At 39.4% G+C, this 14,474-nt stretch overlaps 1 protein-coding gene across 1 annotated transcript in view; it reads left to right on the top strand.

The window, feature by feature from the left end:
• OSBPL11 (oxysterol binding protein like 11) overlaps window positions 1-14,474 on the top strand; it is a 99,526-nt gene that overhangs the window by 25,430 nt on the left and 59,622 nt on the right. The window contains exon 2 of the mRNA XM_021692321.1: window positions 11,808-11,876. Coding sequence (XP_021547996.1) covers window positions 11,808-11,876 — 69 coding nt within the window. The remainder of the gene's footprint in view (window positions 1-11,807; window positions 11,877-14,474) is intronic.

The following is a 14,474-nucleotide window of genomic DNA, read 5'->3' as shown; positions in this document are numbered from 1 at the left end:
CGTGGGGCTCGATCTCACAACACTGATATCATGACCTGAGCTGAAACCAAGAGTCAGAACCTTAACTGACTGAGCCACCCAGGTGCCCCTTTTTTATTTTTTTATTTAAACTTTACTTAGTGGGTGCCTGGGTGGCTCAGATGGTTAAGCGTCTGCCTTCTGCTCAAGTCGCGATCCCAGGGTTCTGGGATCGAGTTCCGCATCGGGATCCCTGCTCAGTAGGGAGCATGCTTCTCCCTCTGCCTCTCTCTCTCTGTCTCTTATGAATAAATAAATAAAATCTTTAAATAAATAAATAAATAAATTTTACCTAGTTAACATACAGTGCAGTATTGGTTTCTGGAGTAGAATTCAGTGATTCATCACTTACATGCAACACCCAGTGATCATTGCAACCCATTTAGCCCATCACCCATCCAGCCCATCCCCCACCCACCTCCCTCCATCAACCCTCAGTTTGTTCTGGGTTGTTCAGAGTCTCTTACAGTTTGTTTCCCTCTCTCTTTTTTCCCCCCTTCCCATATGTTCATCTGTTTTCCTCCTTAAATTCCACAAATGATGAGATCATATGGTATTTGTCTTCTCTGACTTACTTAGCATAATATGCTCTAGCTCCGGGTGCCGGGGTGGCTCAGTTGGTTAAGCGACTGCCTTCGGCTCAGGTTATGATCCTGGAGTCCCCGGATCGAGTCCCATATCGGGCTCCTTGCTCAGCAGGGGGTCTGCTTCTCCCTCTGACCCTCCCCCCTCTCATGTGCTCTCTCTCTCTCATTCTCTCTCTCAAATAAATAAGTAAATAAAAAAATCTTTGAATATGCTCTAGCTCCATCCACATTGTTGCAAATGGCAAGATTTCATTCTTTTTGATGGGCAAGTAATAATCCATTGTATATATATACCACATCTTTATCCATTCATCAGTCGATGGACATTTGGACTCTCTCCATAGTTTGGCTATTATTGATAGTGCTGCTATAAACATAGGGGTGCTTGTACCCCTTTGAATCTGTATTTTTGTATCCTTTGGGTAAATACCTAGTAGTGTAATTGCTGGATCATAGGGTAGTTCTATTTTCTTTACTTTTTAAGGAGCTTCCATACTGTTCTCCAGAGTGACGGCACCAGATTGCATTCCCACCAACAGTGCAAGAGGGTTCCCCTTTCTCCACATCCTCGCCAACAGCTGTTTTTTCTTGTATTGTTCATTTTAGCCATTCTGACAGGTGTGAGGTGATATCTCATCGTGGTTTTGATTTGTATTTCCCTGATGATGAATGATGTTGAGCATCGTTTCATGTGTGTAAGCCATCTGATTGTCTTCTTTGGGAAAGTGTCTATTCATGTCTTCTGCTCATTTCTTAACTGGATTATTTATTTTTGGGGTGTCGAGTTTGATAAATTTTTTATAGATTTTGAATACTAACCCTGTTAGCACTTTTGTCGTTTACAAATATCTTCTCCCATTCTATAGGTTGCACTTTTAGTTTTTTTGATTGTTTCCTTCACTGTGCAGAAGCTTTTTTTTTTTTTTTTTTAAGATTTATTTATTTATTTGAGAGAGAGAGAATGAGAGAGACAGAGAGCACATGAGAGGGGGGAGGGTCAGAGGGAGAAGCAGGCTCCCTGCTGAGCAGGGAGCCCGATGCGGGACTTGATCCCAGGACTCCAGGATCATGACCTGAGCCGAAGGCAGTCGCTTAACCAACTGAGCCACCCAGGCGCCCCTGTGCAGAAGCTTTTTATCTCAAGTCCCAATAGTTCAGTTTTGCCTTTGTTTCCCTTGCCTCTGGCGATGTGTCTAGTAAGAAGTTGCTACGGCCAATGTCAAAGAGGTTGCTGCCTGTGTTTTCATCTAGGATTTTGATGGATTCCTGTCTCACATTTAGGTCTTTCATCCATTTTGAATTTCTTTTTGTGTGTGGCTTAAGAAAGTGGTCCAGTTTCATTCTTCTGCATGTCACTGTCCAGTTTTCCTAACACCATTTGTTGAAGAGACTTTTCCATTGGATATTTTTTCCTGCTTTGTCGAAGAGTAGTTGACCATAGAGTTTGGGTCCATTTCTGGGCTCTCTATTCTGTTCCATTGATCTATGAGTCTGTTTTTGTGCCTGTACCATACTCACTTGATGTCTTGGAATCTGGAATCATGATGCCTCCAGTTTTGGGTTTTTTGTTTTTTTTTTTCAAAATTGCTTTGACTATTCGGGGTCTTTTGTGGTTCCATACAAATTTTAGGATTGTTTGTTCTAGCTTTGTGAAAAATGCTGGTGGTATTTTGATAGGGATTTTATTAAATGTGTAGCTTGCTTTGGGTAGTATAGACATTTTAACAATGTTCTTCCAAACCATGAGCATGGAGTGCTTTTCCACTTCTTTGTGTCCTCTTCAGTTTCATAAGTGGTGTGTAGTTTTCAGAGAACAGATCTTTTACTTCTTTAGTTAGGTTTATTCCTAGGTATCTTATTGTTTTTGGTGCAATTGCAAAGGGGATTGATTCCTCGATTTCTTTTTCTGCTGCTTTATTGATTTCTGCATATTGATTTTATATCCTACAACTTTCCTGAATTCATGTATTAGTTCTAGCAATTTTTTGGTGGAGTCTTTTGGGTTTTCTACATAGATTATCATGTCATCTGCAAATAGTGAAAGTTTGACTTCTTCCCTGCTGATTTGGATGCCTTTTATTTCTTTTTGTTGCCCGATGGCTGAGGCTAAGGCTTCCAGTACTATGTTAAATCGTAATAGTGAGAGTGGACACCCTTGTCTTGTTCCTGACCGTAGAGGAAAAGCTCAGTTTTTCCCTGGGAATGATGCTGTGGGTCTTTTGTATATGGCCTTTATTGATGTTGAGATCAATAAAGATCAATAGTTCCAACTATCCCTTTGTTGAGGGTTTTTATCAAGGATGAATGCTATGTTTCGTCAAATGCTTTTTCTGTATCTATTGACGGGATCATATGGTTCTTATCCTTTCTTTTATTAATGTGGTGTATCACGTTGATTAATTTGCAAATATTGAACCACCCCTGCAGTCCCAGAATAAATCCCACTTGATTGTGGTGAGTAATTCTTTTAATATACTGTTGAATTCAATTTGCTAGTATTTTATTGAGAATTTTTGCATCCATGTTCATCAGGCCTATACTTTCCTTCTTTTGGGGTCTTTGTCTGGTTTTGTAGAATGAGTGTGGAAGTTTTCCTTCCATTTCCATTTTTTGGAGCAGTTTGAGAAGAGTAGGTATTAACTGTTCTTTAAATGTCTTTTAGAATTCCCCTGGGAAGCCACCTGGCTCAGGACTTTCATTTTTTGGGAGATTTTTGATAACTGATTCAATTTCTTTGCTGGTTATGGGTCTGTTCAAATTTTTCTATTCCTGTTTCAGTTTTGGTAGTTTGTAAGTTTCTAGGAATTTGTCCATTTTTTCCAGATAGCCCAGTTTATTGTTATAAAATTTTTCATAGTATTCTTCTATAATTGTATTTCTATGGTGTTGCTTGTGATCTCTCTTCTTTCCTTTATGATTTTATCTATTTGGGTCCTTTCTCTTTTCTTTTTGGTAAGTCTGGCTAGGGGTTTATCAATTTTATTAATTCTTTCGAAGAACCAGCAATTAGTTTTGTTGATCTGTTCTACTGGTTTTTGTTGTTGTTGTTGTTGTTTTGTTTCTTTATCATTTATTTCTGCTCTAATCTTTATTATTTCCCTTCTGCTGGCTTTAGGTTTTATTTGCTGTTCTCTTTCTAGCTCTGTTAGGTGTAAGGAAAGGTTGTGTATTTGAGACTTTTCTTGCTTCTTGAGGTAGGCCTGTATTGCAACATACTTCCCTCTTAGGACTGCCTTTGCTGCATCCCAAAGGTTTTGGACTACCGGGTTTTCATTTTCATTTGCTTCCCTGTATTTTTTTTTTTTTATTTCTTTGATTTACTGTTAATCCAGTCATTCTTTTTTTTTTTTTTAAGATTTTATTATTTATTTGTCAGAGAGAGATAGAAAGAGCACAAACGGGGTGCGGCAGGCAGAGGGAGAAGCAGTCTCCCCGAGCAGGGAGCTGCTGTGGTACTCATTCCCAGGACCCTGGGATCATGACCTGAGCCGAAGGCAGACGCTTAACCACCTGAGCCACCCAGGCATCCCTAGTAGGATGTTCTTTAATTTCCATGTATTTGAAGTCTTTCCAAATTTTTTTTTGTGGTTGATTTCAAGTTTCATAGCATTTTGGCCTGAAAATATGCATGGTATGATCTCGATCTTTTTGTACTTTTGAAGGCTGATTTGTGACCCAGTATGTGATCTCTTCTGGAGAATGTTCCATGTGCACTCGAAAAGAGTATGTATTCTGCTGCTTTAGGGTGAAATGTTCTGAATATATCTGTTAAGTCCATCTGGTCCAGTGTGTCATTCAAAGTCATTGTTTCCTTGTTGATTTTCTGCTTAGATGATCTATCCATTGCTGTAAGTGGGGTGGTAAAGTCCACCACTACTATTATTGTATTGTAATCAATGAGTTTCCTTATGTTTATTATTAATTGGTTTATATATTTGGGTGCTCCCAAGTTGGGGGCATAAATATTTACAATTGTTAGATCTTCTTGAATGATAGACTCTTTAATTATGATATAATGCCCTTCTTCATCTCTTGTTACAGTCTCTATTTTAAAATCTAGTTTGTCTGATATTAAGTATGGCTACTCCAGCTTTCTTTTGACATCCATTAGCATAATAGATGATTCTCCATCCCCTCACTTTTCTTTTTTCTTTTTTTAAGATTTTATTGATTTGATAGCAGAGAGAGCACATGAGCAGGAAAGGGGGGTAGGGGGCAAAAGGAGAGGGAGAAGCAGACTCCCCACTGAGCAGGGAGCCTGACGAGGGGCTTGATCCCAGGACCCCAGGATCATGACCTGAGCCAAAGACAGACCTTTAACCAACTGAGCCCCGCAGACGCCCCTCCATCCCCTCACTTTCAATCTGTAGGTGTCTTTAGGTTTAAAATAAGTCTCTTGTAGGCAGCATATAGATGTCTCTTGTTTTTTTTTATCCATTCTGATACCCTATGTCTTTTGATTGGAGCATTTAGTCCATTTACATTGAGAGTGATTATTGAAAGATACGCATTTAGTGTTATTGTATTACCTGTAGAGTTGGTGTTTCTGGTGATGTTCTCTGGTCCTTTCTAGTTTTTGTTGCTTTTGGTCTTTTTACCCCCAATATTTCTTGCAGGGCTAGTTTAGTGGTCATGAACTCCTTTAGTTTTTGTTTGTCTGGGAAAGTCTTTGTCCCTAACCCTTCCATTCTGAATGACAGCCCTGCTGGATAAAGAATTCTTGGCTGCATATTTTTCCCATTTAGCCCGTTGACTATTTCCTGCCACTACTTCTGGCCTGTCACATTTCTGTGGACAGATCTGCTGCGAACCTTATCTGTTTTCCCTAGTAGGTTAAGGACTTTTTTATCCCTTGCTGCTTTCAAGACTCTTTCCTTGTCTGTGTATTTTGTGAATTTGACTATGATACACCCTGGTGATGGTCAGCTTTTGTTGAATTTAATGGGAATTCTCTGTGTTTCTTGGATTTTGATGTTTGTGTCCTTCCCCAGATTAGAGAAGTTCTCAACTATAATCTGTTCAGATATACCTTCTGCACCTTTTTCTCTCTCTTTATCTTCTGGAATGCTATGATACAAATGTTACTACATTTTGGGCGCCTGGGCGGCTCAGTTGGTTAGGTGACTGCCTTCGGCTCAGGTCATGATCCTGGAGTCCCGGGATCGAGTCCCGCATCGGGCTCCCTGCTCGGCGGGGAGTCTGCTTCTCCCTCTGACCCTCCTCCCTGTCATGCTGTCTCTCATTCTCTCTCTCTCAAATAAATAAATAAAATCTTTAATAAAAACAAAACAAAACAAAAAAACAAATGTTACTACATTTTAATAAGTCACTGAATTCCCTAAGTCTACTGTTGTAGTCCATTACCTTCCTTACCCTCTTCTTTTCGGCTTCATTATTTTCCATAATTTTATCTTCTGTATCACTGCTTTGCTCCTCTGCTTTGTCCATCCTCATTTTTGTAGCCTCCATTTGAGATTGCATCTTGGTTACAGCATTTTAAATTTTGGCCTGACTAGATTTTAGTTCTTTTATCTCTGCAGTAAGGGATTCTTTAGTGTCTTCTGTGCCTTTCTCAAGCCCAGCTAGTATCCTTATAATTGTTTTAAATTCTAGTTCAGACATCTTACTTATATCTACATTGATTAAATCTCTGGTCATTATTTCTTCCTGTTCTTTCTTTTGAGGTGAATTCCTCTGTCTTGTCATTTTAGAGAGAGACAAAAAAAGGAAAATAAAATGAAATTTTAAAAAATCGAGGAAAAAGGAAAAAAGTACATAAAGGAAGCTAGATCCTAGGTATGTTTTGGTCTGCTTGTTACAGAAAGCTCGATTGAAAAAGGTAGGGACGCCTGGGTGGCTCAGTTGGTTGAATGGCCAACTCTTGATTTCGGCTCAGGTCATGATCTCAGGGTCCTAGGATGGAACCCTGCATTGGGCTCTGTGCTCAGCGGGAGTCTGCTTGAGAATTCTCTCTCTCCTCCCTTTGTCCCTCCTCTACTCATGCTCTCTCTTTCTCTCTCAAATAAATACATCTTAAAAAAAGAAAAAAGCTAGAAAGAAAAGAAAAAGAAAAATACAGTTAAAACATTAAAAATTGCTTTCTGTATCTAAAAAACAAAACAAAAACAGATAAAAACAAAAGAAACAAAGCCCAAAGGCTGCTAGATCTTGTTTCCCTTAGTGCTGAAGATTTGCAGCACTCTGTGATCAGTAGACTTGGTGTGTGAGGGGGTTTGTGCTGGTCCTCTGGTGGGGGGCCTGCTGCTCTGATTCTCAGGTGGAATTGCCCTAGTGGAGATGCTCCTGCAGGGTGAAGAAGAGTGGGGCTTGATGTAGTGGCTCCGTTCTCCACTTGGTGGCGCTGTTTAGCTCACTGAGATGGATCAAGCTAGGGGAGCGGGGGAATGGCTTTGACCTGTTCTCTCCAGAGCAGGAAATGTGTGCCACCTCTCTAAAGTAAGCCCTCACAGATGCCCAAACAGTGATGACCCTGTCTGTGTTACTGGTTTCTGTCACATCCCCGCCTTCACCTTGTGTCCTCGCTGTCCTCCTGCCAAACGGTGCAGCACTCCTGTGTTTTATCTCGGGTGTGGTTGTGTTTCGAAATCCCACACTTCAGAGACCCCCCGGGGCACAGACCCGCACTGATCCTCTGGGGGAGGGTCTCCCTGCTTTGTGGCCAGTGCCAGCTTGTCGCAGGAGAGCTGCGCCATCTCTCAGCAGTTTGGAGTTTATTGTAGATCACAACACGCAGCTGGTGCCGGGGTTTGCAGCCCTCAGTCGGAGTCTTTGTTCCTATTCTGGTGAGTGGGACAGCTTGATGGCGCCTGCAGGGCCCTTTGCCTGTGGAGAGGCCGTGTCACCTCTACCAAATGCACACCAAGCAGGGGTACTGCTTCTCCCTGTGTGACCTTGGAGATCCTCAGGCTGTCTGCTGCTGGGGCTCAGCCCTGCTCTCCCATTGGATCACCGCTCAGTTCCCCAGGCACAAACCTGGCAATGTCTCAGACTTCAGAAGCTTCAAAGTCTGCACTTCACTGTTTATAGAAAACTGGCAGTATTGTAACCCTGTCCTTTCTCCCCATCCATGGTTTGGGGAATAGTTTTCTTGTTCAGTCCCCTGCATGTGTTTTTACTGTTTTTTTCTTTTCTGTTTTTTCCTGTGCTTTCTCTCTCCTCCTTCTCTCTTGATGCTCCCTCCACTGTCAGGGCGCCCTCCCCTGGGCAGTGCCCATGGCTCTTTTCTCCCACAAACTCTGCAGCTCCTATGTTCCACGGGTCATTTTTCTGGTTTGTAGATGTGCAGCTTTGTTCTCTAAGACTTCCAATCGATTTCTTGGGTGTTCAGAGTGATTTGGTATTTATCAAGCAGTGTTCCAGGGAGGAGGCAAGCTTAGGGTCGCCCTACTCCTCAGCCATATTACCTTTCCAAAATTCACACATTTTAAATGGGAGCAAAGCATAAGGGTTAGAGGTACTACATGAAGAGTCATTTATAAGGAGGCAAGAGGAGAAAGGGAAGAGTGAACAAAAGGTGTTCACTCACAAAACTCTTTATACTGGCCACCAGATGGCGCCGTTGTTCCACATCTGTTGCTTGCACTGACGGGAAGGGGGGAAAGGGTAAGGATGAGAGAAAGCAGGACAGGGCCAACCAGCTGTTTCAAAGAATAAGATGTTCTTTTTTTTTTTTTTTTAAGATTTTATTTATTTATTTGAGAGAGAGAGAATGAGAGAGAGCACATGAGAGGGGGGAGGGTCAGAGGGAGAAGCAGACTCCCTGCCAAGCAGGGAGCCCGATGCGGGACTCGATCCAGGGACTCCAGGATCATGACCTGAGCCGAAGGCAGTCGCTTAACCAACTGAGCCACCCAGGCGCCCCAGAATAAGATGTTCTTAATTCTTAAGTTGATTCTTTGCAGCCTCAGAGGTCTGTTTCATGAAGTAAAAGCAGGCCTGCAGTTTATAATTAATTGCACATTTGAATATCATAGCCATGTCAATATCGCCCTTGTAATTTTTGTGAGAAAGTTAACTCTTTAGATACAAGCATCAACAAAATATTAACATTTAAAAAATTGAACATAAAACATTGTACTGTGAAGTATAATAAGGATATACTTTAATTTTATTTCGGGAATGATGCTACCAGAATTGTACTGTTAAACATTCACTGATAGTTATTAAACTACTGATATAAATAACTATTAGATGTGACCAAAATGAGGATTAGCTTTAGTAATAGGAGAGACTGGACAAAGGTAAAGGAGATGAGGCATTATCGTCAATTACTTAGAAATGAAATTTTTATTTACTTATTTATTTTTCAGTTGTAATGAGGTTTTAAGAAAGATTCTTTCCACAGTTCACATATGCATTTAAAGAATATAATTGTCGGGGCGCCTGGGTGGCTCAGTCTTTAAACGTCTGCCTTCGGCTCAGGTCATGATCCCAGGGTCCTGGGATCGAGTCCCACATCTGGCTCCCTGCTCGGCGGGAATCCTGCTTCTCCCTCTCCTACTCCCCCTGCTTGTGTTCCTGCTCTCGCTATCTCTCTCTCTCTGTCAAATAAATAAATAAAATCTTTAAAATATATATATGTATATAATTGTCTTAGAACCAGAGGAATTGAACTATAATTGAGTTGTAATATTTTTGTTCTATGCTAATAGTCATAGTATAGTTATGAAGGCTTGATGTAGAGAAGCTAGATTATAAGGGTTCAGAAAACCAAAAATGGTGAATTATGGAATGTTTTGGTACTTTGAAGAAATATTTAATTTAGGTCGTGTGGCACCTTAGGCTTTTTGTGGATGGATGCAGAATATGTATGTATGTATAAATAAATAAATAAGGAAAATACAGGTTATGAACAAATAAGTTTTTTCTTAAATTAAGATATAATTGACATACAACATTATATCAGTTTCAGGTACACAACTTAATTTGATATTTGTATACATTGTGAAATGACCACAATAAGTCTAGTAAATATCTATCACCATACATATTATACTTTTATTTTTCTTGTGATGAGAACCTTTAAGAGTAGCTGCTCTCTTAGCAACTTTCAAATATGCAATATAGTATTTTTAATATACTTACTGTGCTGGACATTGTATCTCCAGGACTTATTTATTTTATAATTGGAAGTTTGTATCTTTTAACCACTTTCATCCATTTTACTTACTACTCCACCCCTGGCAACCATCAATCTGTTCTCTGTATCTATGAGTCTTTTTTTGAAAATCATTTTTGGGGTGCCTGGCTGACTTAGGCAATGGAGCATACACTCAGAGTTGTGAGTTCAAGCCCCACATTTTGTGTAGAGATAACTTAAAAATAAAAAATTCTTAAAAAAAATTTTTTTTTTCATTTTTAGGGTCCACATATAATTGAAGGAATGTTTTGAGGGCAAAAACAGTTGAGGGGCACTGAGCTGAGTGTTAAATACCTAAAACAGGAAGAACTCTGGGAAGTTTTTTTGGGCAAAATCCATGAGCATTGGGATTCCTGTGACCCCAAAGAGCTGTTTAAGCCTGAAGCTTGGGAAAGATGTAGGAGCCAGACAAGAAAAATATCTTCATGCTTTTTTAAGTACCAGTGGAACTGAAAGAAATAGCTTTACTGTGACCTGGGACTGTAACTAGATGAACTCTAGCAAAAACCCAAGGGGCTGGGTTTCCAGAGAATCCTTTCTTCTAGATGTGGGCTCTAGAAAGTATTGAAATGAGAATTCAGCTGGTACTGTCAGTTTTAACATGACATAACATATAACTATCAGAACTTTGGGTTGGCATTTTAGAAGTGGATAACCTTTGTCTTCTTGAGATTAGTGACCTTATGAAACCCAAAGGACTTGAGTAGTTTCACTTAATAAACAGTATTGCTTGCTAGCCTTAGAATGAAAGAAAAATATAGAAAAAAAATAACATAGTCATGGGCTCAATTCTTTATTTTTAGATTTGATCTTTATTTTCAAGCACTTTGAAGATATGAGATTAGAAAGACACTCAATATTGAGTTTATTCCTGAGACATCCCCCTACTCACTCCCCAGTAATAGCTACAAGAATCTTATAATCAATTTGGTCATTTCATTTTCCAGAGAGAGTCTTTATCTTCAGCCCTTTTTATTTGTCATTGAGATCAAGCTAAATCTGTTTTGAACTTTGTTCTATTAGTTGTGCCAGCTCTTCCTTGCTTTTTGCCTTTAATATGTCCATGTTTTAAAAGTTGCCGGTTGTCTCACTCTTTCAGTTTCCTTTGTGCTGGTTAGCTGAAATTTTATCAATTATGCTCTGTGACTTAGGGATAGTAAAGAAAATTAATGATGAATATCCATTGCATTTTATAGTGTAAAATTAAAACTTTAGGTGAGTTTTAAAGGAATTCTAATGTAAATTATGAAATAAAGAATGTATCAACAAGATATGTCAATGTAGGTCTCACTTTACTTTTCATAAGTATAAGGAACCTTAAAATGTTGGAAAAGAAATATCAGTGAGATTTTCAAAAGCCACTGTATTTTCAAGAGCCACTATAGCAGAATATATGTGTAATATGTGAAAAAATGGGGCAGGAAGTAAAACTCAGTTGTAATAAGGCCTCAATCAAAATCTTTCCAATGGCAAAACTTGTAGAGAGTGTTTTGCCTCATACTTGTCTGATGTGGAGTGGGAGTGAGGTGTCACACTCTCATCAAAAACAGGACCTTCATTTTGGAAGCCCAAAGAATCAGAGACAGAACAGATTGGCCTCTCATGTGTCCCACCAGAGTGAGGAGGCACTATTCAATTTAGAGACCTTTTTTGGCTTTCTAGAACCATAAAACTATTTTATTTCTTTAATATTGAATTGTTATAAAATATTTTTATTTAAAATTATATTTACAGTGTATTTGTTTTATATTTGTGTAATTTTATATTTATATAATGATTTCCTATTTGAAATATTATATATAATAATTTACATGGGATTATATTTGTTCTGAAGAAATCTGGTAAAATAAAGACGTATGGATATCAAATTTGGGGGATTAAATACCTCTGTTAATCTATAAATCTTAACTTCTGAAGCAAGTTTGAGGCATTTGTAAAACACATATGTATCAATAGCTATTTTTAAAACTGTTCAGTTAACTTCCTGATAGTTCTTCTAATTTTTATTGACTTTTTGGTGCATTCTGATCTTTTTGAAACAGTGATCACATGGAAAATGTATATGGCTACCTAATGAAGTACACCAACCTTGTCACTGGGTGGCAATACAGGTAAGTGATTATCCTGTGTCACATCTCTCTCCTAAGAGACTAGAAGTGGGGCTGATAATTTTATATTGTGATGTTACTTCTGTACAAACACGGATGGGAAACCTTTTAGAGAATAATTTACAGTTATTTAAAGTCTGATGAATTCTCCTTTTTAGAGGGTGAGAGGAGTTGACATCTGTCCAGATGGCGCCCTCCAGATGCCTCAGAAGTTAATATTTTTTTTATTAAAGAATAATTGACATGCAATATTGTATTAGTTTCAGGTGCACAACATAGTGACTTGATATTTATGTATATTACAAAATGGTCACTTGACTAAGTCTAGTTACCATCTGTCACCATACCAAATTATTATAGTATTATTGATTGTATTCCCTATGCCAGACATTGTATCCCTTCGTCTTATTTTATAACTGGAAGATTGTACCTCTTAATCCTCTTTATCTATATTGTTTATCCTCCCATCCCTCTTGTCCTCTAACAACCACCAGTTTGTTTCTCTATATCGATAAATCTGTTTCTGTTTTGTTTGTTGGTTTTGTTTTTTTAGATTCCACACATAAATGAAGTCATTCAGTATTTGTTTTTCTGTCTGACTTATTTCAGTTAACATAATACCCTCTAAGTTCATCCAGGAAGTCACCAAGGGCAAGATTTCTTTCCTTTTTATGGCTTAGTAGTATACCATATTTATGTGTGTGTGTGTGTGTGTGTCTTTCTGTCTGTACCACATCTTCTTTATCCATTCATCTGTCGATGGACACTTGGGCTGCTGCCATAGTTTGGCTATTGTAAATAATGCTGCAATAAATGTAGGGGTGCGTATATCCCTTTGAATTAGTGTTTTTTGTATTTTGGGGGTAAAAATCCAGTAGTGCGATTACTGGATCATAGGGTAGTCCTGTTTTTAATTTTCTGAGGAACCTCTATGCTGTTTTCCACAGTGACTATACCAGTTTGCATTCCCACCAACAGTGCAAGAGGGTGCCTTTTTCTCCACATCCCCGCCAACATTTTTTGTATCAGTTCTTTATATATTTTGGATACCAACCCTTTATTGGATATATCATTTGTAAATATCTTCTCCCATTCAGTAGGTTGCTTTTAGTTTTGTTGAGTGTTTCCTTGGCTGTGCAGAAGGTTTTTATTTTGATGTAGTCCCAGTGGTTTATTTTTGCTTTTATTTCCCTTGCCTCAGGAGACATCTAGAAAAATGTTGCTATGGCCGATGTCAGAGAAATTACTGCCTGTGCTCTCTTGTAGGATTTCTATGGTTTCAAGTCTCACATTTAAGTCTTTAATCCATTTTGAATTTATTTTTGTAGAGAGTGTAAGAAAGTGGTCCAGTTTCATTCTTTTGTATGTATGTTCTTTCCTCCTTCATTGAAGATTAATTGACCATATAATTGTGGGTTGATTTCTGAGTTTTCTGTTCTGTTCCATTGATCCTGTGGGTCTGTTTTCGTGCCAGCACCATACTGTTTTGGTTACTGTAGCTTTATAATGTAACTTGAAGTCTGGAATTACGATACTTCTAGTTTTGTTTTCCTGTTTTTAATCTTTAAGTAACCTCCATACCTGTTTTCATTGTGGCTGTACCAATTTGCATTCCCACCAATAGGAATGCAACATTTTTGCCAGTATGTGTATTTCTTGTCATTCTGATTCTAGCGATTCTGACAGCTGGGAGGTGATATTTCATTGTGGTTTTGATGTGCATTTCCCTGATGATTAGTGGTAGTAGGATCTTCTCATGTGCCTGTTGGCCATCTGTCTGTCTGTCTGTCTGTCTGTATGTATTTATTTATTTATTTAAAGATTTTATTTATTTATTTGACAGAGAGAGAGACACAGCGAGAGTGGGAACACAAGCAGGGGGAGTGGAAGAGGGAGAAGCAGACTCCCCACTGAGCAGGGAGCCCAATGTGGGGCTTGATCCCAGGACCCCAGGATCATGACCTGAGCCAAAGGCAGACACTTAATGACTGAGCCACCCAGGCACCCCTATGTCTTTTTTTTTTTTTTTTTAAGATTTTATTTATTTGAGAGCGAGAGAGAGCGCGCACAAGCAGGGGTGAGGGACAGAGGGAGAGGGAGAAGCAGACTTCCTGCGGAGCAGGGACCCTGATCCAGGACTTCATCCCAGAACCCTGGGATTATGACCTGAGCTGAAGGCAGATGCTTAACCGACTGAGCCACCCAGGCGCCCTCTATATGTCTTTTATTTTTTATTTTTTAAAAAAGATTTTATTTCTCCATTTGACACCGAGAGAGAGAGAGAGGGAGAGCACAAGTGGAGGGGAGGGGCAGAGGGAGAGGGAGAAGCAAGCTCCCCAATGAGCAGGGAGCCTGATGTGGGGCTTGATCCCAGGACCCCAGGATCATGACCTGAGCCAAAGGCAGACACTTAATGACTGAGCCACCCAGGCACCCCTATGTCTTTTTTTTTTTTTTAAGATTTTATTTATTTATTTGAGAGCTAGCAAGAGAGAGAGCACATAAGCAGGGGTGAGGGACAGAGGGAGAGGGAGAAGCAAGGGTGAGAGATGGAGGGAGAGGGGCAGAGGGAGAGAGAGAAGCAAGCTCCCCACTGAGCAG

This window comes from Neomonachus schauinslandi, chromosome 1 (assembly GCF_002201575.2).
Source record: "Neomonachus schauinslandi chromosome 1, ASM220157v2, whole genome shotgun sequence".
NCBI lineage: Eukaryota > Metazoa > Chordata > Mammalia > Carnivora > Phocidae > Neomonachus > Neomonachus schauinslandi.
The sequence above is the reverse complement of the archived record's forward strand: the minus strand, read 5'-3'. Positions and strand labels throughout refer to the sequence as shown.